Source organism: Balaenoptera borealis (genome assembly GCF_965194805.1).
Source record: "Balaenoptera borealis genome assembly, chromosome: 17".
NCBI classification, from domain to species: Eukaryota; Metazoa; Chordata; class Mammalia; order Artiodactyla; family Balaenopteridae; genus Balaenoptera; species Balaenoptera borealis.
Genome location: NC_138876.1, coordinates 70,585,822 through 70,610,539, shown reverse-complemented (window position 1 = coordinate 70,610,539; position 24,718 = coordinate 70,585,822). Strand labels below are relative to the sequence as shown.

At 35.7% G+C, this 24,718-nt stretch overlaps 1 protein-coding gene across 5 annotated transcripts in view; it reads right to left on the bottom strand.

Annotated features, from left to right (window-relative positions):
• Nucleotides 1–24,718, bottom strand: part of ARFGEF1 (ARF guanine nucleotide exchange factor 1) — a 142,701-nt gene that overhangs the window by 63,559 nt on the left and 54,424 nt on the right. For all 5 annotated transcript variants that reach the window (XR_014236374.1, XM_082363365.1, XM_082363366.1 and 2 more), the window contains exons 2-7: nucleotides 21,590–21,620; nucleotides 20,903–21,059; nucleotides 19,751–19,897; nucleotides 18,133–18,312; nucleotides 13,175–13,451; nucleotides 10,121–10,231 (exon numbers count right to left, since the gene is read on the bottom strand). Coding sequence is in view for 4 of the 5 variants with exons in the window: in XM_082363365.1 (XP_082219491.1) it covers nucleotides 10,121–10,231; nucleotides 13,175–13,451; nucleotides 18,133–18,312; nucleotides 19,751–19,897; nucleotides 20,903–21,059; nucleotides 21,590–21,620 (903 nt within the window). In the remaining variant the exon portion in view is untranslated. The remainder of the gene's footprint in view (nucleotides 1–10,120; nucleotides 10,232–13,174; nucleotides 13,452–18,132; nucleotides 18,313–19,750; nucleotides 19,898–20,902; nucleotides 21,060–21,589; nucleotides 21,621–24,718) is intronic.

Here is a 24,718-nt window from a genome sequence, read left to right as displayed (position 1 = left end):
AACCTTCCTTCAACTCCTGCCACACATCTGCTACTGTCCATTTTTCTTTTCTAAATCAAATTTCTAAAGAAATAATTAATATTCATTGATAATACTTTCCTTCTTAGGAAATTTCTCAAATGAATTGAAAACATTCTCTTATTTTATTTTCAGGCTTTGAAGCCAGACATCTTTGGGTTGGAGTCTTCACTTTACCACTTCTTACAGGTTAGCTTAATCTCTCAGTGCCTCAATTTTCTCATTTGTAAAAAAGGGAATCGTAACAGTACCTAAACATCCCAGAGTTTGGGGAGGATTAAGTGAGTAAACACAAGTAAAGCACATAAAATCACTGGGAATACAAAGAAAGTACTTAAGAGTTAGATATTATTATTCTCTATGTTTTTTTCCTCTTATTCTCCCTCTAATTGTCCCCTAAACGTAAGTGCAGACTTCTGTTTACAAGGTGGTGAGTTGAGCCCACTAATTTACCGTCTCCTTTCACAAATCCCACTGAAATTACTAGGGAAAAAATATAAACAAGAGAAATAGTCTTTAGTAGCACTGGAAAACAAAGGAGGGTATAATCAATAGACCAAAATCTTGAAGGAATTTCTAAAAATTAAGATAAGTTCATTGGAATTCCCTGGCAGTCCAGTGGTTAGGACTCGGTGCTTTCACTGCCATGGCCTGGGTTCAATCCCTGGTTGGGGAACTAAGATCCCATAAGCCACGCAGCACGAACAACAACAACAACAACAAAAGGTTCGGATGGAGGAAGAAGGGAAAAGCCAATAATGTTCACATGCCTGTGACTGAACACATGCAAAGGACAGAGCTACCTGAGAAGTGGTTGAATTGTACCATGTGGGTTCCAATATACTCCAAAGCCTAGGTAGAATGCCAAGGGCTATGGGGTAGGAGGGAAGAGAGCTTGGGAAACCAGGCCAATGTCTACCAACAGAGCTGTCAGCAGCCACGATCATCTAGAATGTATTTGAGCTCAGCCTGTTAATTAAAGTGGAGGATTTGCTTGGTAGGTCTCTTAACCTAAGAAGTAGGGCAGGAGGGGAGACAGCAGTATCCCAGCTAAGGGAGAAGAGACAGTGCTGCAATAAACACTGAACAAGCTAGTACAGCAGTGAAATCTAAAGTTCTAGGCTTCCACTCCAACCACCTGTTTCTACTTAACTAATGTTAAATAAAGCCCTAACTGAATGAAGGCAGCCTGAGATTTCCTGGCAAAGGCTGGGAGAATGGGAACAAACCAACAAGTTTGAAGAACGCCCGCCCCACTCCTGACCCCAAGGCTAGAATATATAAAATGTTGAAATAGCATTTATCCCAAGCTTCACATGGCTTCAGTGTGTGCTTGTAACACAGCCCAAGGACCACTAGGATCACCCTCCGCTCAAGGGAGGCATCTGCTTCTTTTAGTTAAGTTCTCAGCTGGGAAATAAGGTCTGCCTTTGGACGGCAGTTACCTGGCAGACTCTGGAGAGGAAAGCCTCATGAGAAATGGAAAAGCAGTGCACGGAATTACTGAGAAAGCTCTTTATATACTGATCAAATCTGGTCTTTCTGTTCTTTAAATAGACAGAAATGTAAAGTCTACGCTCAAAAGTAAGGACAAAGGTCAGCAATCTGAGCAAATGGTTTCCTGGTGAAACATTTTACAGCTGGAACAATTTTAATTAGTACTCCCAGAGACGTGTGAAAGAATACTGCATCAATAAATAAGCGCAAAGCGCTATGAAAAAAAGGAGCTCAAGAAAAAATAGGGGTTCTGGGAGACAAAAACAAAATTACTGAAATAAAAAACATACACTGGGAAAAGCAGTATAATGGACATTAATGAATAAAGTATTGGAAAGCCCCTTGTAACATTTTCTCTGAATGTAGAATCATAAGACAAAACGATGGAAATTAGGAAAGACTGTCAGAGCAATAAAGGATATGATGAAAAATACTCAACAACTGTATATCGTGTGTGATGTGGAAGGGAAGAATGGAAAGAAAGAGGAGAATTAATAGCTAAAAACATAATAGAAAAATCACTAGAATGATGAAAAGTTATGAAAAGAATTCAACAGCTAGCCCTGATTTAAAAAACAAAAGTAAAATTACACCCAGGCACACACACAAAAAGATAAAGAGTATCTTTTAATAAACTAGAAATACAGAAAACTTACTAAACTTGATAAAAAGTATCCTCCAAAACACAAAAGCAATCATCAAACTTATGTGCGAAATATAGCAATAATGTTAAAAACAAATGAGGATTCTTGCCACCATTAACCCTACTCAACATTTTCTTGAGGTTCAAACTAATGTTATATAACAAAACTGAGAGAACAAAAATGAAGTGTAAATATTATAAAGGAAGAAACAAAGATCAAATACCATTACTCACCTAGAAAACCCAAGATAACCAAATGAAAAACATTTAGAAACAATTACTAAATAAACTTACTTTTTGAACTTAATGAACTGGTTCTAAACTTTGTGTATACATTTAATAAAATGTATAAAAAACTGATGGGGAGGGACTTGCACTATAAAGATCAACATATACAATAAAGTTAAAATACTTTAAACAATTCAACCCTGGATAAGAATAAACAGCTCGGGGCTTCCCTGGTGGCGCAGTGGTTGAGAATCTGCCTGCCAATGCAAGGGACACGGGTTCGAGCCCTGGTCTGGGAAGATCCCACATGCCGCGGAGCAACTGGGCCTGTGAGCCACAACTACTGAGCCTGCGGGTCTGAAGCCTGTGCTCCGCAACAAGAGAGGCTGCGACAGTGAGAGGCCCGCGCACCGCGATGAAGTGTGGCCCCCGCTCGCCGCAAGTAGAGAAAGCCCTCGCACAGAAACGAAGACCCAACATAGCCAAAAATAAATAAATAAATAAATAAATTTATTAAAAAAAAAAAAAAGAATAAACAGCTCAATGTAACTGTACAGAAAACTCCAACAGAACCATTTTGGATAAAACTGGGATTTCAAACTAATTAGGAAAGGAAGTATTATTCTAGGTTATAACTAGCTATCTAATCTCATACCAAACAGAAAAATAAATTTCAGATGAATTAAAAATTTAAATTAAAAAAATGAAAACAAAAGTATTAGAAAAACATGGTAGAATATTTTTATAATCTTAGGGTGGTAAAATCCATTCTAAGCAAGACAAAAACAGAATCACAAAGAAAAAGGCTTTATTTGTTACATTTTTTGGGGTATGGTCAAATATCTGCTGAGAACAGTAACAATAGAAGCAAAGATAAAACAAAACAAAACAAAACAAAACAAAGACTGGGGAAAAAATATTTACAATACAATGAACAAGGGTTAATTTCTTAAGATGAAGAAATCTTGAATTAAGGAACAAAAACTCATCAAGAGGGAGGGGATATGGAGATATATGTATACATACAGCTGACCCACTTTGTTGTACAGCAGAAACTAACACAACACTGTAAAGCAATTATACTCCAATAAAGATGAAAAACAAAAAAAAGAACAAAAACCCAAAAAACTGAATGGAAAAATGGGCAAAAGATAGGAATAGGCAATTCAGAAAAGTATAAATAGCCCATAGACACTCAGCTGCACCACATGAAATTGCCAGTATTTGACCTACAAAAATAATGACTGCTTCCTATGTTTTTACCATGCAAATAATCAAAGAAACGTAAATTAAAACAATAAGATATACTCCATCTATTAAAGGGATGTTAAACAAAGCACTGTATATAAATCTTAAATGTTCATACATCTTGGTCAAGTATTTCTTACCCTAAAGAAAAGTGCAAAATGATATCTATAAAATGAATGCTCCATGAGAGCCATGCAAAGCAAAAACTAGTAAATAACCTAAATGCTAGTATTAATAGGAGATTATTTAAATTATGGACCACCAATATAATTAAGTACAATATGACATGAAAGGAAAACTATAATTTAGTATGTGACAACAGCAGATTATAAAACAGTAAGTACAGTATGTTCCCGTTTATATTTAAATATATGAATGCAGACATGCATGAAAAATATAATTAAAAAAACTTTTTAAAGAGCAAAAAACATCATATCAAGGTCAGAAGACTTGGGCAAATAGGGAACTGAGAGAAAATATTTGTAAAATATATCACAGAATCCTAATATATAAAGGATTCTTTGAAATTATGTGGGGAAAAGGATAAAAACCTGACAGAATGAACAAAAGACATGAATAGATGACTCCCTAAAAAAGATATACAATGGCCCTCAAACAAAACAAGATATTTAATTTCACTCGTGGAGAAATGCAAATTAAAACCAAAGTAAGATACAATTCTCACCTATCAGGTTGGCAAAAATTCAAAACCTTAAACTCCACTGGCAGCTTGGAGAAAAAGGCACTCTTGTATGTTGCAAGTTAAGAGTGCAAAACAATACAACACCTACGAAGAGAAATTCAGCAAAAGCTAACATACCTTCACATTCATTTACCACTTGACCTAGTAATCTTACCTCTTTGAATTTGCCCGGAGGATCAATCTCCACAAATATGAATACAGATATACATGGTTATTCACTGCAGCTTTATTTGCAATAGCAAAATACTGGAAACAACCAAAGTTCCTGTCAGCAGGGGACTGGCTGAATAAACATATACCCACATAACAGAGTATTATGCAGAGAGCCAAAAGAAAAAAGAATAAGAGAAATCTCTATCAACTGCAATAGAGGGATTTCTAGTATACATTAGGTGAAAAAAGGGGAAGAAACAGAAGATATACAGTGTTCTATCAAAAAGAAAGAGAAATAATCATAAGTATTTGCTTACTTCTCTGGGAAACACACACACACACACACACACACACACACACACACACACACACACACATTATAAACCAGGGGTCCCCAACCACCCCCAACACCCCGGGCCACACAGCACGAGGTGAGTGGTGGGTGAGTGAGCGAAGCTTCATCTGTATTTACAGCCGCTCCCCACTGCTCGCATTACTGCCTGAGCTCTGCCTCCTGTCAGATCAGCGGTGGCATTAGATTCTCATAGGAGCACGAACCCTACTGTGAACTGCACATGCCAGGGATCTAGGTTGCAGGCTCCTTATGAGAATCTAATGCCTGATGATCCGACGTGGAGCTGAGGCCGTGATGCTAGTGCTGGGGAGCGGCTGCAAATAGAGTATCATTAGCAGAGAGGTTTGACTGCACAGAGACCATATGAATTAATTGCTTACAAACTCATATCAAAACCCTATCAGTGAGTGGCAAGTGAGAACAAGCTCAGGGCTCCCACTGACTCTGCAATATGGCGAGTTGTATAATTATTTCATTATATATTACAACGTAATAATAATAGAAATAGGACTTCCCTGGTGGTGCAGTCGTTGCGAATCCTCCTGCCAGTGCAGGGAACACAGGTTCGAGCCCTGGTCCAGGAAGATCCCACGTGCTGCAGAGCAACTAAGCCCGTGTACCACAACTACTGAGCCTGTGCTCTAGAGCCCGTGAGCCACAACTACTGAGCCCATGGGCCACAACTACTAAAGCCTGTGCACCTAGAGCCTGTGCTCTGCAACAAGAGAAGCCACCACGATGAGAAGCCCGTGCACCGCAACGAAGAGTAGCCCCCGCTCGCCACAACTAGAGAAAGCCCGCGCGCAGCAACGAAGACCCAACGCAGCAATCAATCAATAAAATAATAATAATAATAATAATAATAGAAATAAAGTGTGCAATAAATGTAATGCGCTTGAATCATCCGAAACCATCCCCCTGCCCCGGTCCGTGGAAAAATTGTCTTCTATGAAACCGGTCCCTGGTGCCAAAAAGGTTGGGGACTGCTGTTATAAACTACAAGCTTATGAAAGTGGTTACCTATAAGGCAGGTCAGCAAGGGAAGAAATGGAAGGAAGAGTTCTCTGAGTAAATATTTTATATAATTTTTACTTTGAATCATGTAAATGTTCTTCAATTTAAAAAGTTAAATCAATAAAATAGTTAATACAAGTAACTTCCGAACACAGTACTCTCTTCATCCTTAGTAAGATATGTTCTAAGGACACATATGATTGCAAAGAAATCTGAACTTTAATTAATCGGCTTGTTCTTGGTAATGGCACACTGTTTCTGCAAATTTAGGTTTTCACTGTGGAGAAAGAGACACAAGTATGAAATGCAGGAAGATGAAGAGAAACCTTGTGGTGCTGGATGTGAATTGGAACTAATAATATGCTCTTGTGATTGTATATCTCCTGTTTCTGTTCACTGGAAAAGACTAAAAGTAATAACACCTCAGTAGCAATGAGCATACCTAGTACCTAGGCCTTGGTCTCTAAATACAATTGCCCACTAAAAAGAATGACTCCTAAAGAACTTGTTGATTCCAGGGCTGGGACAAGGGAAAGCTGAAGGTGAACCTAGAACATCTTACTGTTCCAGAAAACAAGGAAATGCTCAAAGACTAATGCAATCACATCAAAAGGACACAGGGGCTGGCCTGAAGGGACTCCCACTGGCCAGATCCGGAACAAAAAATGATGACGGTAAAGGATTATAACACACTGAATAAAGGGAGGTGCTCTTCTACATATAAAAATGTTAATTAATATTAGAATTATGAAATCACTATATTGCAATCCATGTAATATCTAAGGATCATCAAGGGATTTTATAACCAGTAAGTGAATGGATCTTGATATGATCTCAAAGTATCACTCACAGATTACTTATTAATTATAAAGGGGAAAATATTCCCTTACAATGAAGAGAGCTGGTGGTCATCTTTAACCAGGTGATCAAACATTATCACCAACAGGGGGTAACTTAATTATGCACCAATTTATATGATGTAATAAGAAATACCAACATTACCCATGCAGTATTTTTGCCAAATATGTTTACTCTAAATCAAAATAAGGAAACCATCAGATCAATTCAAACTGTGCAACATTCTACAAGACACTATTATACTCTTAAAAATAAAAGTAAATGTTATGAAAGATGGAAAAAAAAGGCAAGAGGACTTGTTCTCAACTAATGAGACCAAAGAGACATAATCAAATGCAGCAAGTGTACCTAGAATGGGTCTTGGACTAAAAAAAGGAAAAAAAAAGGATATAAGAAACACATTTGGGGACAACTAGGAACACTTTAAAGTGTATTTATATTAGATATTCCTAAAAGAGTGTTATTTTTCTTAGGTGTGAAAATGGAATTGTGGTTATGTATGAGAATGCCCTTATTCTTAGAGGATATATGCTGAGTTATTTTAGGGGTAAAGCGTCATGTTGTATATAGCCAACTTTCAAATGGTTCAGCAAAGACAAAACACACACACAGGTCTACTTGAAGACAAGTAAAACAAATGTAGCAAAACTGTTAATAATTAGTGATCTAGAAAAGAACCTACAGTTTTCACTGTACTGTTCCTTGAACTATTCTCTAGGTTTGAAAGTTTTCTAAGTAAAAAGCAGAAAAATGAAAGAACTTTCACTTCACACTCTGTATTCATATGTATTAGAGACTGGCAAAGGACCAGACAGTAGACATTTTAGGCTTTGCTGGCCATATTATCTTTGTTGCCACTACTCAACTTTACTTTTGTAGTGCAAAGGCAGCCACTATAAGCAATACATAAACAAATAAGCATGGCTGTGTTCCAATAAAACTTTATTTACAAAAATAGGTAGGGGGCCAAATTTGGTTCATGGAACATTATTTTCCAACCCCTAATATACATTATAAAATTTTAAGAGAATGTGGGGGTACCTAATACTTTCTTTCTTCCCTTATTATAAGTTTATGGTTTTTTGAAAAATTCATATTCCCCAAGACCATGCTCTCTTCTTTAGCCTCTACACTTTCCCATTTGGTAATCTACTTCAAGTACTAATTTTAACAGAATGACTCCCACCTATAACACCTGCCTTGATATCTCTTAGGCCAGAGTTCTATATTTCCATTATATATTTCATAAACATTTCCACATGAATGGCACACCTGAAGGTCAAATGCAATGTCAAAATAAAAATTAGTACCTTTTTTCCCACGCCAACATCTACTCCAATAATTCTACCAATAGTACTACCACCCACTTACCCATTTAGGCTCAAAAACTGGGAGACTGCCTGTGCAGAAAAGAGCTAACATAGCATGCCTGAGACTGCCTATCCTTAAAAGGCCTGCTTGCAAGGTTGGCTCTTGGCTGGAACCTTGGAACTTACCACTTTGGGAGGATTCTCACTCTTCCCAGAACTAATAAAAGTGGCTCACTGTGCCTCAAAAGTTTGTACAAATAATGTGGCTTATGCTGGAACACCAGCTTTCCCTCTGGGAATCTGGAATTCTGGTATATGCAGATAGAGAGTGCCTATACGACCGGCTCCCCAAAAAAACTTTGGGCACTCAGTCTCTAAGGAGCTGCCCTGGTAGACAACACTTCACAATTCAATGCTTGAGGAATTAAGAGTTTTCCATGTAACTTCACTGGGAGAGGAATCCTGGAAGTGTGCACCTGATTTCCTCCAGACTTTGCCCCATATGCCTTTTCCCTTTGATGATTTTGCCTTGTACCTTGACTCACCACATCACAGTGGTGAGTGTAACTATATGATGAGTCCTTCTAGTGAATCACCAAATCTTGAGGTAATCTTGGGGACTTTTGACACAGTTTTTATTCTCTCTTTCACCTAGATTTCAATCAGCTGCAAACTCTTCTTGATTCAACTTCCATTATCTCACTTCTCATTCACTTCTTCCTCTCTATTTCCACTGTTACTGTCCTATTTAGGTTTAGATTACTGCACTGGTCTTTTACTGGACTTCATATTTCCCTACTTAGCTTCTTAAAACATTATTCTGATTACTTCATTTCTTAGTTCTAAAATCTTCAATGGTAATTTATTCTCTCTTAGAACGAAGTCCAAAATCCTAAAGCTGGAATTTATAACCATCCATTGGTTGGCTCCAAACTACTTCTTCAAACTTATTTTCTACCATATGACACCACATACTCTACACTTCAGCCAAATCACCACCTGCCAATTCCCAAATCATTCTCTCTAGACTTTAGCTAACAGTTTCCCATACATCAAACACCACTCCCTATACCTGCGTGAATATCTGTACAGTCTAAGTTCAAGTGTCACCTCCTACATGAAGCCCTCCTGGATAATTTTAGCTAGAAATACCCATTCTTTTTTTTGAATTTTAATGGGATTTTAGCTATTTCTTTCTAATGGCACTTATCTTACATTCCTATACTCCAGAACCCGTTTCCTCCAGAGCATGGTCTATTTCAGATAAACTTTTGTGTCTCCTTACAGTGCCATACAATTGTATGTGCCTCATAAGTATTCGTTGAATGAAAAGATGAATGAAAAATTAAGAATGCAATCAGATGAATACTTGCTTCTAGTGTTGTACGAAAGAAGGAAATATATTCTTAGAAATGACGTTATAAATGGAAATCAGGCATGGCTGAAATAGTACTATTCTCATTCAAGAGCCACACTGTACATTTAATCATATTTCTAGAAGTACATGTAGCAAGGTACTATGCTTAGTCCTGTGCAAGATACCATGAATTAAATAAGCTTCAGTGGATTGGTCTCAAATCTAATCCTATCTATAATAATATTGTTCACAAGAAGTGTGAGTGAAACTCCTAACAAACTTTAAAAAATTTTCATAGTACAATCCATATGCTAGGACCTGCCCCTGTTATCAGCTATGACTTGGGTCATGATAATAAAGGTATAAGAAATCACGGTTTTTCCAAAGATACAAAATACTAAAAACCAAATCAATTTAAACATTTTCTAGTTTATAAAGTTTAACACATTTAGGAGGATGGAAAATATACACTTGCCCTTCTCCCAGCAAACATAAAAACAAAAAATGAAATGGTAATCAACCTTTTTTTTAATGGGGTGGGGAACAGTGGGTTTTTATAAACAGATTATAACTGAAACTAGAGAAAAAGGAAGTACTCATCTATAATCAAAGAGATTTAAATGTTTTTTCTACACACAATTTTTGCCTTTTTTGTTTTGCACATTATAAAACAGTCCCCACAGTCACATGAAATAACATAAGACAGAATAAACTAATTTCAAGTCAAATACTCTACCTCCAACGATGACGTTCACCATTTCTTCTACAATGCTCTGCACGATGTCTCGTGGCTTTTCCTCACAGTCATGGTTTCCTCCATCACATAATACATCATTTTTAGATAATGCTTTAGAAAAGAAAAATTCAAGAAAACAGTATTTTAGTTTTTTGGAAACTTTTACTAAACATGTATAATGAAAAAAATCTAAGAAATTAAGAATAAAAGAAAAAAAACAGATATATGAAACTAGAAGCAATTACATGTTAAATCTTCAAAACTTTTAACCAAACCATATTTTAAAATATTTTATCATTTCAAGTCAATTTCAACAATGATTCGTTTGACAAGCTATTAAATGACTATTCAACTTAAATGAGTTTTCTAGATTATTCATTTAAGAACCAAAACTTTTAAAAGTATTCTGAATGAAACATTTCTAACATGTCTCACACTTATCAAATAATACTAAACGTAATTAAAGCTTGTTTTGATTAATTAGGCTCACCAGTAATAACAAGCTCGTCATTGTGCTCTAATATAATGAGGTCCTTGAAGAACCAGAGACAGGGCTATCTGAGCTCTTCCTCACTATTTTTTCCCCAACACACTCCACATATCCAATGTAAAACTAAATTTAGTAAGTAAAAAAGAATTCATCTCCCAATTTAACATTAATCAAAACCAGATATAACTACCAATCAGAACTTCTGAACACACAAGAAACTAATAAAACTTGATATTCCCAGTTAGTCTGTAGCAACTATTGCACATAAAAATACGGTTTCCCCGGGATTTTCTGAAATGCTGAAAATATCTCGGGAAGGCTCAATTAGCACTTTATGATGCTTTGGGATCTGGGTCCCTGTTCTGGGAGCCACTGCCCTACAGCAAATGGCCTCAGACTGCATGTGAGCTTATGGTGGTACTGTCTACACCCCCCCCCCCCACAACTCACACTACTATAAAGGACCACTACTTAAAACTCTGACTTCCAGAAGTCTGTCCTCCCTAATCTACTGTTTGCTGCATTCTACAAAATACTGAATGTCACAGGAGAAATGTGATAAACAAGCATGTCAAATCAGTAACTATTTTATAAAAAATTCAAATACAACAGCATTTAGATTCTTCTGTGGAGTAAAAACATATAAATGTCTTGACATAACAGTCTTTCCATCTTTCTTAAATTTTGTATTTCTGCACTCTAGTTGGCTAAAGTTACCAAGAGTCTAAAAATTAACAGTTTCAACATAACTAAATATACAGTCACTAAAATGTGCACAAAATGATTAGCAAATCAAGAGTCAATTCTCTTATAAATTATCTGATAGAAATAGATTAGAGTAGCCGTGAATAATACTTATTACACATGCGAAATGATTATAGAAGTTAACTTTTATGCCCAAAGTCACACAGCCAGTAAGTGACAGAGGTGTGATTCAAAGCAGATAATATAATTCCAGACCATGCACTCTCAACCAACAGCTCAAATATAATTCCAGACCATGCACTCTCAACCAACGGCTCACAGGCAAAATTTTCATTCATATCAGCTGTCGGGAGAAAAACACCTTTAAAAATAATCACAACTATGCCACAGGAATTATGCCTTATTTATAGTGCTGTATCCTAAAAGGTACTTACAGTGGTACCTACTACACAGTAGATGCTTCCACCCCTTGGGGTCTCGGCCTACGTTGTTTCTTCTGTTAGAAAACTCCCTAAATTTTCTAGCTAGGCAATTCCTACCCTTATCCAAACAAGATTCAGCTAAAGCATCACTTTCTCTACAAAAGTACTTCCCAACTCTGCTCAGCAGAACTATCTTATGCATGCCACTTGCAGGATATTTATCACATTACACCTCATTTATACATGCCTGACCTTCCAGGCAGACCATGAGCACCCTAAGAGCAATGGCTACATCTTCATCAGCTTTTTTAACCCCAAGTCCTAGCACAGTGCCTGGGACACCGTATGCTAAATCAATATTTGCTGAACGCATGGATGAAGAAATGGAGGAATAAAAACAGTTCCAGCCTTATGATATAGATTAGCTCTTTGAACAGCTCCTTTATAAACTTACAGTGAAAGTAGGGGAAATTTTAGCAAGGGCCGGCTAGAAAAATGTAAATCATATAGGCAGTATGGATTCATTATTAACTTGAGTACTAGAAATGCTTGGTTTATCAAAACTGTCCCTTTTAAAGTAAATGCTAAATAAAGTTCTCTTAAAAAGAGTAAAAAGGCACCTATTCATGACACTGCTGATGTTCATACCACTGTTATGTTATGGAAAAGATGTGGTTAAAAAAAAAAAATCAAGAGCTGAAAATATACTATAGAAGTCTTTCCTCAAAGTAAAGTAAAAACACAGAATTCAGATGAATTGTAACTAAGCCCTAACCATCTTAGTTCTATAAAACCACACTGGAAAGGCAACAGAATTTCCATCATTTTTTGACACCAAGCTAAGGAGGAACAAAGGGAAGAAAGTCGTTTCCTGGCAGTTTAATAGAACAGTTAAAGCTGAGAATAACGTTTGGGGAAAAAAATGACTGCACGTGATTATTTTTAGAGAAACACATTTGTAAAATAAATAAATGCAATTTAATTTTTGTAATCTTGTAACCTTTTTCTTATAAATAAATTTACTTAGAAAAAAACACCGTCAGAAAATATCTAAATCTTATCTATTATTACACATCAGGATATAAAAATAAATAAAATATTTTTGTATGCTAGGTGGTTATTCAAAAGATATCTTTTCATATTTAATTTCAGTCCTTTTTTTTTGACAATAGTAATTTGTGAACTTATAATGATTTCCTAAAATTTTCAGTCACATTCCAGAAAACTTTACTAAATAAATAGGTCTCCTGTTTGCTATGAACTAATTTTAAGAAAACTTTATCACCTAGGATGGACAAAGTCCACAATTACCACAACGTGCCTGATACCCATTAAGTCATATCACCCTTTCCACGTTTCTTTACCAAAAATGCCCTCCTACATTCTTCCCCCAACACACACCTCCCAACCCCTGCCACCCCTTCTCAGAAAGATTACTTTCGGCTGCAGCTGCCTGATCAGCTTCGGTCTGTTCATTTTCTGCACTGGAAGTATCAGATCCATTTTCAGGTTCTGTATCATCCTGAAGGCTTTTATCCACATCATGTGAATGGGGATCAAGGTCCCCTTCATGCTCCTGGGATATATAATCAACAGTCTGAGGCGGCAAATATCTAAGTTGAGGTGATTCAGGCTCATGATGGCTTACTGGAGACTGCAACAGATGATGATGCTGTCGATGCCTTTCTTTTTCCATTTGTTTGGCTTCCTGCAACTGGAAAGAAAGAAAGTAATTTCCTGTATTAGCAAAATAAGTTCTTTAAAATTTGGAGGGGTAATGTTACACTCAACTATAAATCCTTCATAGGAGCTGCCACCTTGTCTCCAGGCTCAGGAATCGTAGTCCATCAGAAATAAAAAACTAAAACATACTAAAAACACACAACAACAGAAAACAGTGGTTACTTCTTAGGGGGGGTGGAATCTGGCAAACAAGAACAGAGATGGAAGTCTTTCACTATATCCTCTTGTCAATATTTTTGGTGTTTGAATGATGTAAATGTACTACTGAAACAAAACAAAATGAAAAAAAAATTAATTTTTAATAACCTTAGGATGATAACTGGACTGTTGCCAATGTAACAGTAGATTTACCTAAGATCAAATAAAAGCTTCACTAAGGGAGGAAAAAAGTGGACAGGGAAATAAAATACACACACATTCATTTTTACTTATATATACAGAAACAAAGTCTAGACATTTACACAAGAAACTAGTAATAATGGTTACCTTTGGGGGCAGAAGTTAGGAAATGACCGAATTGGAAACGAGTGGGAGGGAACTTTTCAGTGTGTACCTTTCTGTAGCATGTTCTTATGTCACCTTACCAAATGTCTTCTAATGAAAAAATTAATAGTTACATTTAATAAATAAAATTGCAATGAGTACTTAAATGCCTCTGCCCAATCACTCATTTAATAAGAATGAAAAAACTTTATAAATGTTCCAGTTTTATTTTAGGAGACCTAAATTATTATGTACATAATACCACGTGTAAAACTGGCTCACTTACAAGATGCTAAAAACAGTAACAATCAAGATCACAGGGTTTCATTTTTTAGCACTTTATTGCTTTTAGACACATCTCTTTTGATCCTCATGACCTAACAGGAATCATTCTCACAGAATTAATTTCCACAAAGATAAATATTTTACAGTGTCAAATATGAACATTTCATATTCCTAGTAATATTCTAGGTTATGCGGAAATACCAGAATTATATGAATTTATAAAACAAATTTGAATTAAAAGATTTTAATGCCCAAAAGGTACGAAAAGACTTATAATCTGTATGATCTAAGTCCCTTATTTTACAGATAAGGAAACTGATGGGCATGACTAGTTGCACACAGTTGGAATCAGAAGAGACTTCTCAAAGCTTTAGGCCATTCATGAGAAAGTCCATTTCCAAATTAACAGTGAGGAACCTTTGACTTGCAATCTAATCTCGCCCTCAGCCTAACTTCAGCTAATCCGTACCATGGTTTAGTAGGGCAAGCACATGCTTTGGAATTACAGACAGGCATAATGTTGAATTCTAGTTTTTTCTACTTATTCCAGAGTTGTATAAACTCTAGAAAGATCCTTGGGAAAAAAGAAGAAATTAACTTTAAACATTTTCTATACACTTTCATACTTTCTAGAGTAGGGTTTCTCAACATCAGTACTATCGACCTTTGGAACAGATAATCGTGTGTGTGTGTGTGTGTGTGTGTGTGTGTGTGTGTGTGTGTGTGTGTGTGTGTGTGTGTGTGTGTGTGTGTGTGTGTGTGTGTGCGCGCGCGCGCGCGCGTGTGTGTGTGCGCGCACAGGCTGAGGGAGGTGGAGGTTGTCCGGGGTGCTGCAGGGAGTTTAACAACATCCCAATCCCTATCTCTAATGGGTAGAAACCCATTACAGGTCATGACTCACCCCAGTCATGACAAAAGTGTCTCAAATGTGGCTTGGGGGGCAAAACCACCTCCAGCTGAAAACCACTGTTACAGAGAAAGAAATTAGCATCTTCTCCTTTGACATAATTTTAGAACTGAACACTTTATAGTGAATTTTATTTGGGAAGGAGAGGAAAAGTTATCAGCAGTATATATGAATGAATTAGACTTCTAGCTTAGAATAGTTTAGCAAATGTGGAAAATTATTCTGCTTCGCCTTTTTAATTTTCTCTCTCCCCTGACTTTTCTAATTATCCATAGCACAGAACTAATATGCCTCATGACACGAAACATGTTCACAGCCTTTATCATAACTCAGTTATATATTTATTTGTGTGATTATTTAAGATCCATCTTTCCCGTCTATGTCTGTAAGAATTTTGAAAGTAGTGGTGATACAGTGCTGGTATTTTGCCCAGCACTGTACAACTGAGAACTAGAACAGTGCCAAGAACATACAGGGAATGTAGTAAAATTTGCTGAACAAGTCAAACCAATAAAACTTATATTTCTTCTATTAAAAAGTGATAAAATTTCATTCACTTCTTCAAAAAAAAAGCAGCAAAACTATTATATGTGGTTGCAAAATATTAGCAATAATCCAATGTCAATACATAGGAGAGTGACTGAATAGACTATAGTACAGGCTCGAGTACTCTGCATCTATAAAAAAGAATGAGGAAGATTTAAGGGCTGATATGGAATGCTTTCCAGGACATAGTGCTAAGTGAAAAGAGTATGAAAGAGTATCCAGAGTACATGTGGTAGCCAGCCTTTTTAAGATGGCCACCAATGATCTCTACCTCTTGATTTTCACTTCTTTGTAGAGTCCCCTCCCACACTGTGCCAGGGATGGTCTGGGTGATCACTTCCTTTTTTTTTTTTTTAAACATCTTTATTGGAGTATAATTGCTTTACAATGTTGTGTTAGTTTCTGCTTTATAACAAAGTGAATCAGTTATACATATACATATATCCCCATATTTCTTCCCTCTTGCGTCTCCCTCCCACCCTCCCTATCCCACCCCTCTAGCTGGCCACAAAGCACCGAGCTGATCTCCCTGTGCTATGCGGTTGCTTCCCACTAGCTATCTATTTTACATTTGGTAGTGTATATATGTCCATATATACACTACCACTAACTCTTAATTCATAGTAGTGTTTAACAGACTAAAAAAATAAGCAAGCAATTAAACCAGAATGTGAGGAGTACTGAAATGGAAAACAGGCAGTAACAAACGAACTTAACTGTATTATAAAGTAATAAAATTATGCCGCTGAAGAGTATGGAGAAGAAAAGAACTAACCTAAGTATCTTTGGAAAATAATATTTTGAATGGATACTATAAGGCTAAAGACAAAGAAAAAAACAAAACCCAATAAATATAAATGTTATAACGTACCTAGTAAATTTGCTTCTCACAGTGGTATAAGTAAGCAATTCTAAAACTACTATATGTGTGTAATAGGCCTGAACAAATAATGTATCATAAAAAATGAAAGCCTTATTTCTCACTGTTTAGAGAAAGTTACAAATAAGTAAAGGGAGAAGGCTGAAATGAACCCTGTGGTACTGGCCTGGAATCAGAAGCATCAGTGTGAACACACAGTTTTTAAGACATACGGATGGGTAGCCACACACGGGGTGGGGGAGGTGGGGTGGCTGGACACATATGTATTTCCTAGTGCAGTCTGCTGGGAGGGCCTAGAAGCAGTAACATCTCAGCTGCAGTGAACACACCTGGCACTCAGATCTTGGTATCCAATTACCATTCTCCAACTGAAGGAGCCAGGGCTCCCTGTTTATGTGTCTACTACTCCAGGGGGAGAAGTAGAGAAAATTCAAAATGAGCAGGGAACATCTTGAGATTCCAGAAAGTGAAGAGGTACTCAAAAAAGGATGGGAGCTATTGTCAAAAGGACAGAAGGCCAAAGCTGGAATAACTGGGGCAACAGAATAAATAACGACAGAACTGGATTATAAAACATAGAATAAAATAAACACCCATGAATACAGATTGATATAAATAAAAAACTGAATAAATAAATAGGAAAGGAGAATAATTTTGGTTAATAGATATAGAAAGAGAGAGAAACAGAAAATCACCACCAGGGAAACACAGCAGTAATAACTGCTGCCGGTAAGATCCACCAATGGATACTCAAATTGGGTGTGGGGGAATATGAGGAAAACAACAGGATATTTGCATAGTCTGAAAGTATCTCTCCTGAGATATTTATTAAATGTAAAAGAATAACTTTTCAGTGGAGGAACCTGGAAGATACCACCTTAACTAAGTAGTCAGGGTTACTTTACTTAATAGTACTATACCAGTGTTAATTTCTGCTTCTGAACATTGTAACATGGTTATGTAAGATGTTGCATTAAGAAAGCAGAGTAAAGAGGATCTCTCTGTAAATATTTTTGCAACTTTTCTGTAAGTTTAAAATCAGTTCCAGATAAAAAGTTAGAAGTTGGTTTTTAATTATGAAGACCTAGATAATTAAAAAAAAAAAAAGATTCTCTAGCTGCTGGTCTCTTACCCTCCTCCCCAAATATATTTCATCACTATAGAAATTTATTTTATTTTTTAAAGGCTCAATGAATAAATAATTTTATACCAGAATAGATCAAATTAGGTAACTTGATATTTACATTACACTCATCTACTAAGCTTGAGAGCAATAAAAATATCAATTCATAAACACTTCCATGAGGATGATGGCAATCGATATCTTTCAAATTCTATTTGTGAACAATTAAAAATGTATTTTATCCAAAGTCAAGTAAGTCAGGAAGCCTCAAAACAAAAACAATACCACAGATCTCCAGTACGTAAAACTGTAAATGAAAGACATTTTCCTCACAGGCACAAAAGATTTCACTATATTTTCTGTAAAATCTTTTCTATAGTTGATGCCTGTGGTGTTCTATACAATCTCTTTCATTTTTTAATACTTACTGCTTGGTTTTCCATGCGTGCAAAGATAACATTTAGCATCTGAGTAAGAGTAGCTTTGGCTGTTGTCTGATTGATGAGATTTTTGCTTGCTAGATAGATATTGTAACATGTTCTCACAGCTTGCAGTACAGTTCCTTCGTGAATTTCTATGTGTTGAGATGTTACTGCAGTAAGTAAAGCCTTTAAAAAAAAATACAGTTAAAGCAATTTTTTTTGCATCCAGAGTTTCAGCACAAAAATACATTGGTATTTTTGTATTAGAATTAAAAATTGCAGACACCATTACCACTTTAAGGTAATGTATACAGATTTTCTACCTGCCTTAAATATATCATCAATTGCTAAAATATTTTATGTTTTCCCCATCCTGGTTGTAGTTTCCATATAATCCTCCCAAACCCAAAATGCTAAAAAACCATTCAACTGATTTACTTCAATCCGAGTTTCATTTTAATAGAATATTATTTTGGTCTACTAAAATGCACAGCGTTAATACTCTGTCATAGTGTAGCACAGATATGCTTCATATGATGTATCTGTTGAACTAGACGTCAACTTGGGAAGGATACATATTGTGTCCTATTCACTTTCAAATTTTTCTGAGATCTAACTTATAGACTGAACTCAATGTGCTGTTGTTATTATTGTTGAAGATGCTTACAAATGTTTTAAAATAAAGCATTTAAAATAATTCTAAGGTGAATCCTCCAATAAAGTGAACAGCTATAATTTATGTGAACTGTCACACATTAGGTTACTCAATTTCTCAAAAGCAAGGACTCATATCTTTTGTCTTTCTATGTTGCACAATGCTATGCAGGGTCAGCATTGAGCACATACTAAACAAACCACAACTGACATGAAACTGCAAACAACAGGCCAAACTGAATAGCTTTATTAGAATAAAGACATTTTATGACTTATGAAGTAAATGCAGCTATGAGACTGAAAGGCTCAGAAGGGGTGACAGACACACATAAAGGACACTTCATACATGTAAACAATTTCAAAAGTACTAATAGTACAAGAAAATTTTTACTAACAAACATACCACCACTACTATTAGCAGTAACATTAAAAATTCAATACGTATAGTAGACTGAAAACACAACTGAGTGATTTTTCTTTAAAGGAATTTAATGATCCAGGTGTATCACAGCACAAACCCAGGACAGGATTTAGCTGAGCAGGTTCAGCAGATTGACAGGTGCAAGGGAAGCAGGAAAGCTGGGGCTCAAGCAGAAAAGCTGGTGCACGTGGGACTAGACTACAAGTGGTCTGACAGTAGTAGAAGAAAGTAGAAGGGTCACAGGACCTTGACATGGGACCCTAAAGCTCAAAAGATAGAACCATGTTAGAAACTGGAAAGCTCTGGAAGACTCTGGGGGCCTAAACTGGGGCCTTCAAAATAAGAGATTTGGTAATGAATCTTCTCCTAGTGAACTCCTGGCATTCAACAATAAAATCCCCTGATATGGAGTCTAAAAAGCACCCAAATGACCTCTATTATAGCTGGAAAGCATATAAAATGACTTTTCCAAATATTTTCAAGGTAAAAGGCTTCTGATTTTAAAAAATGTAGATTATGAATAACAAGTTCATTTTTATAATTAATTACCTTTATTATTTGTAATTGAACTCCTTCATCTGTTTGAGGACCTTGGAAACAGCCACAAATTGTTTCAATAATTCTATCAATTAATTTTTTGCCTGGTGTTGTACTATCTGGAGCATTGCCAGTCAAGTGCCCATAAGCAATAAGTTTCTGAAATAGAGGAAGAAAATAAAGATCCTAATTAAGCTAACAAATATATATATATACTAATTAAGTATACATTAAAATTACGATATACAACTGAACATATGTTAAACTTTTTACACAAAAATATTAAGGTATAATCAAAGCCAAGGCTGTACCAACTTTTCCTAAAGAAAGCTTTATTAGCTATAAACATGTGAAATTATTTACACTTGTAATAATCACAAAAACAGAAAAATAACCATAGCAAAACCACCAGGCAATACTTTGAGAAAGGCAGGCCTTAGAACTTGTCTCTGGTGAGTTCTAACAGCTTACGTCTTTCTGTACAAACATTACTGATACTGCTTTTGTGAAAGCTATCTTAACACGTTCAAATGACCCAAAATCTTTTTCCAAATTAGATCTGTGAATATGCAGAAAATCATTTCCAGACACTGGATGCAATAAATCACAGATTTGGTCATTCATCATTACCATTATAACCCTGGAAGGAAGGCCTTAGATATTAATTTTTCAGAGAAAACAAGGTCACAAATCAAATGAACTTATCCTTATGTGTGTGTGTGTCTGTGTGTGGAAGTAAAACAGGAAGACAGAAAGGAATTTTTCTGACATAAATGAAGGTCAGAGCTAAAGTTTCACAGTAAATATAAATACTAAACTGTTAATATTAACCTACTGCTTTACACAAAACAGCAAGCATCCAGTAAAATCACTGCAAATAATGAAGTATGTAAAATCAGCAGCAGGTTACAACACTTCCATTATCGATAACCTTAGTAAAGATTTTGTGTCTCACTAAGCTAACTAATGATTTCTGCTATCCTTAAACTGGAAACATCTTTTTGCAACTATTGTTTCTCTTGAATATAAGCAACCATTTGGTTTCTTACCACAAAAAAGAATAATCAAGGCTTTCATGGAAAATGTATGAATCATCAATTGTGAGTACTACTTAGAAACACACTCAAATTAGACGGTTTTTGGATAGTGCCATTTCATACATACCTGTAAACAATCTAGAGATGTACTAACTATGCGGGGACACTTGGACTGGCATGCCAATTCAAAGGGCAGGAAGTACTTGTCTGCTTCGATAAAATTTGTCTTTGATTTCACTGGTGGAAGAGTGCTTGATCCAGCTTTTGCTTCTCCATGAGGAGGACTAAGTGAAAAAAGAAGAGTCTGATTAAAATATCACATTCATCATATTGATGATACACTCACTTTAATTTCAGTTCTAAAAAGCAAAGCACTTTGCTAAACCAATTTTTATTTTCCCATATTTCATGAGGAAACCAAAGCCCAGAGAAGTTAAGTGATTTGCTATAGGTCATAAGCTAGTGGCCAGAGCTATAATTAAATGCAAGAAAAAAATTTTTAACTAATTAATTAATTTAAATAAAGTATTTAGATTAAATTTTTAGTAATCTTTCTAAATATGAAAGTCTTTAAGCAAAGACTTTAAAAGCATATCTCACAGTATTTCAGAAATACCCTTATTTGCTTATTTATGAGACTTTTTTATAAGTATGCTTACCATTATATTCAATATTTCTCAAAAATCATTTTTTAAAAAATTGATTTTATGAAGATCACATGCAGAAAATTTGCCACACTAAAATACACATGATTGTATTATTATTTTGGCCAAGACTGACAAGTCTGCAAATTAAGGAAAGAAACCCCACAAACCTCTGCTTTTCAGTTTCCGCTTTTATTTCCTCTGGGGAGGGAAAAAAGAAGCATACATTAGAAAACTTGACAAGGGAAAGATCATTAACTAATTCGATGTGATTACAGGTTTTATAAATTATTTTATAAATTCTACAAGAAGTTGGGAAGAATGCACTTTCAAAAGAAAATTAGGCACCAGAACTCTGTTGCAGCCAAATGTATTAATTTACACAAATAATTCTATAAAACTATATGAAGAATATACATTAACAACCACAAGGATAGGGTAGAATTACAGATGACTAATCCCCAAAGCATTTCCTTTTCTCCAAGTAGTTTTTCGGGGGGTGGGGGTCAAGTAGCTCTTTACATTAACCAGAAGCACTAGGATTAAGAACGGAATAATACGTATATGCTGCGTTCAAGTGACAACATACAAGGCACATGGTGGGTTAGGAGAAAAACTCAATGTACCCCCTTTGGGGTTATCTCAAGGAGATTATCAGGCCAGGACTATAATTTCTTGATCATGTATATATGTGTTGATATTTAACCAATTTTTCTACTTAGGACTATACAAGGCACTGCAAAATACACACGCTCAATTTAATAGGAAATTTTCCCTTTTGCTTTTTATATCCATAAGAGATGAGGTAAATTAGATAAATTCTACCTGTAATAGAAGAACCTTAAATTTAATGATAAACTGGGGAATCTGGTTAATTGATTAAACCTGTTTGAAATTTGTGAGAAAAGCATTCAAATATAACATTAATAATTACTACCACTGCAGCCAACAGTTGTTGGGAACTTACTATGTGCCAAGCACTATTACGTTTTACGTGTACTAACATGTTTAAACCTTATAACAACCCTATGAGGTTTGTACTATCATATTTCCATTTTAAAGATTAGGAAATTGAGGCACAGACTTGCTCAAGGGCTGCATGGCTTGGGTGTGTGACTAATTTGGTTTCACTAGGTGTCAAAACTAGGTAATCTAACTCCCAGATCCTGGTTTTTTAAACAACTCTATTACATAGGTGTATCTATGAATATTCAGCAAAATGAGTTAAATTTAGTATTATAAACAACTTCTAGCCCATAAGTTAATAATTATTAAAAGCTATCTTGGGGGTTCCCTGGTGGTGCAGTGGTTAAGAATCCACCTGCCAATGCAGGGGACATGGATTCGAGCTCTGGTCTGGGAAGATCCCGCATGCTGCGGAGTGGCTAAGCCCGTGCGCCACAACTACTGAGCCTGCGCTCTAGAGCCCGCGAGCCACAACTACTGAAGCCCACGCGCTTAGAGCCTGTGCTCCGCAACAAGAGAAGCCACCGCAATGAGAAACCCGCGCACTGCAATGAAGAGTAGCCCCCGCTCGCCGCAACTAGAGAAAGCCCGCGCGCAGCAACGAAGACCCAATGCAGCCAAAAATAAATAAATAAAATAAATAAATTTATTAAAAAAAAAAAACTGTCTTGTATGAAGCACCTCCCACGTACCAGATATTATAGTAAGCCCTTTATAAAGTGACCCTGCCAAATTACTCTGTCATTGCGCAATTTATTCATTACCTACTCTGTGCTAAGCACTGATGTTTGGTATTTCAGTCTAGTACTCTGTGGACCAACGCTCCTTCCATTTTACCAGTGGTAGGAGTAGAAGGGAGATAATGTGAAAATATTATCTGGGGATATTTAAAATACTACTAAATAAAAGTTCACAGTGTCTGATATTTAAGATCTGCTTATGGTTACTAAAATTGTACAGGTCACCGAAAAATGTAATAAAAATAATTTAAATCACTTTTAAAAATACAGTACAGATGAGGGGGAAATGATATATTAACTGCCCCAAATCGTCATAAAATTTTTAAAAGTATTTTTTTATTTAAAAACATTACTATTATTAAGAAGCTGAGATATTGCTAAAAACCAGGTAAGGTAGAAAAAAGATGTGAGGTATGAGAAGCAGGGAGATGAGTGACAGTTTTTGCATAAAGTGAATTTCCATTTATACAACAGTTAGGAAACAGAGTATTCTGGTTCAGTAAATAATACATTAGTTAAGAATATCAGAGGTAGTATAACATTTTAAAGAGCACTGTGTTTGGATAACACCTGTCAATGAGATAACCTGTCACTAAAAAACTGTGTGACCGTAGGAAACAACCCTCACTTCACTACTTAGGTGATTGCAAAGGTACTTACAATATATTCTAAAACAGGGATCAACAAGTATGTCTCACATGCCAAAGCCAGCCCATCACTTCTTTTCATAAAGCAGATGAGTTCAAGAATAGTTTTTACAGCTGAATATTTGTGATCAATTTGATGATAGGGAACACTAACTTTGAAGCCCAATGAAGAATAATGTTACCCCCCTAAAAGAATTCCACTCTTCTCATTAGTAGACCAGGGTTACAAAATTTATACTCAGTTGTTATTATTTTGAATTTCATTAAGAAAAAATGTGTGTAAATCTGTTTTCTCTTGTTATGTTAAGTACTACAATATCCTTGACTTTTCCTCTTGGCCCACAAAGCTCTTTACATAAAAAGTCTGCTGACCTTTGCTCTAAAACACTATGGTTCAAAGGATCCTATAGACTCTATGAACTATTTCATTCTATGATTCCATTATATTTTAAATGTCCACATTTAAATAGTCTAATAAAACACACCTAACACAAGTTAAATTGAATGTAATTTTTCTCCAGTAATTCAGATCATACTATAACATTTATTTATATCTTTCTATTTATCTCCTTATTGTAAATTATACAAGGCAAAAAAAACTGTTCAAACTAATCTCATTTTTTTTTTTTTACAAAGAAACAAAAAACACTTTCTCAATGTTTCTAATGTCTTAAATTACTTTGCACTAAACATGAGTTTTCCTATTTTTTTCATTTTCCTGTAACATTTTTAACCCACAAAGAGTTTTTAATGTTTTGACAAAATCTTTAAAGGTCACAGAACTATCACAATTTTTCCCACTGATTATTAACATAGCTTGCATGTTTTCAGCTTGCAGGGTTATCTTCATGGTCCTGCAAAATGCTTACATTTTTACAGTCTTCTGAAGACTTGTATTCATCTTAATATACTTCCTTTCAAAGCCACTCAAGGCCACTTAAACTGA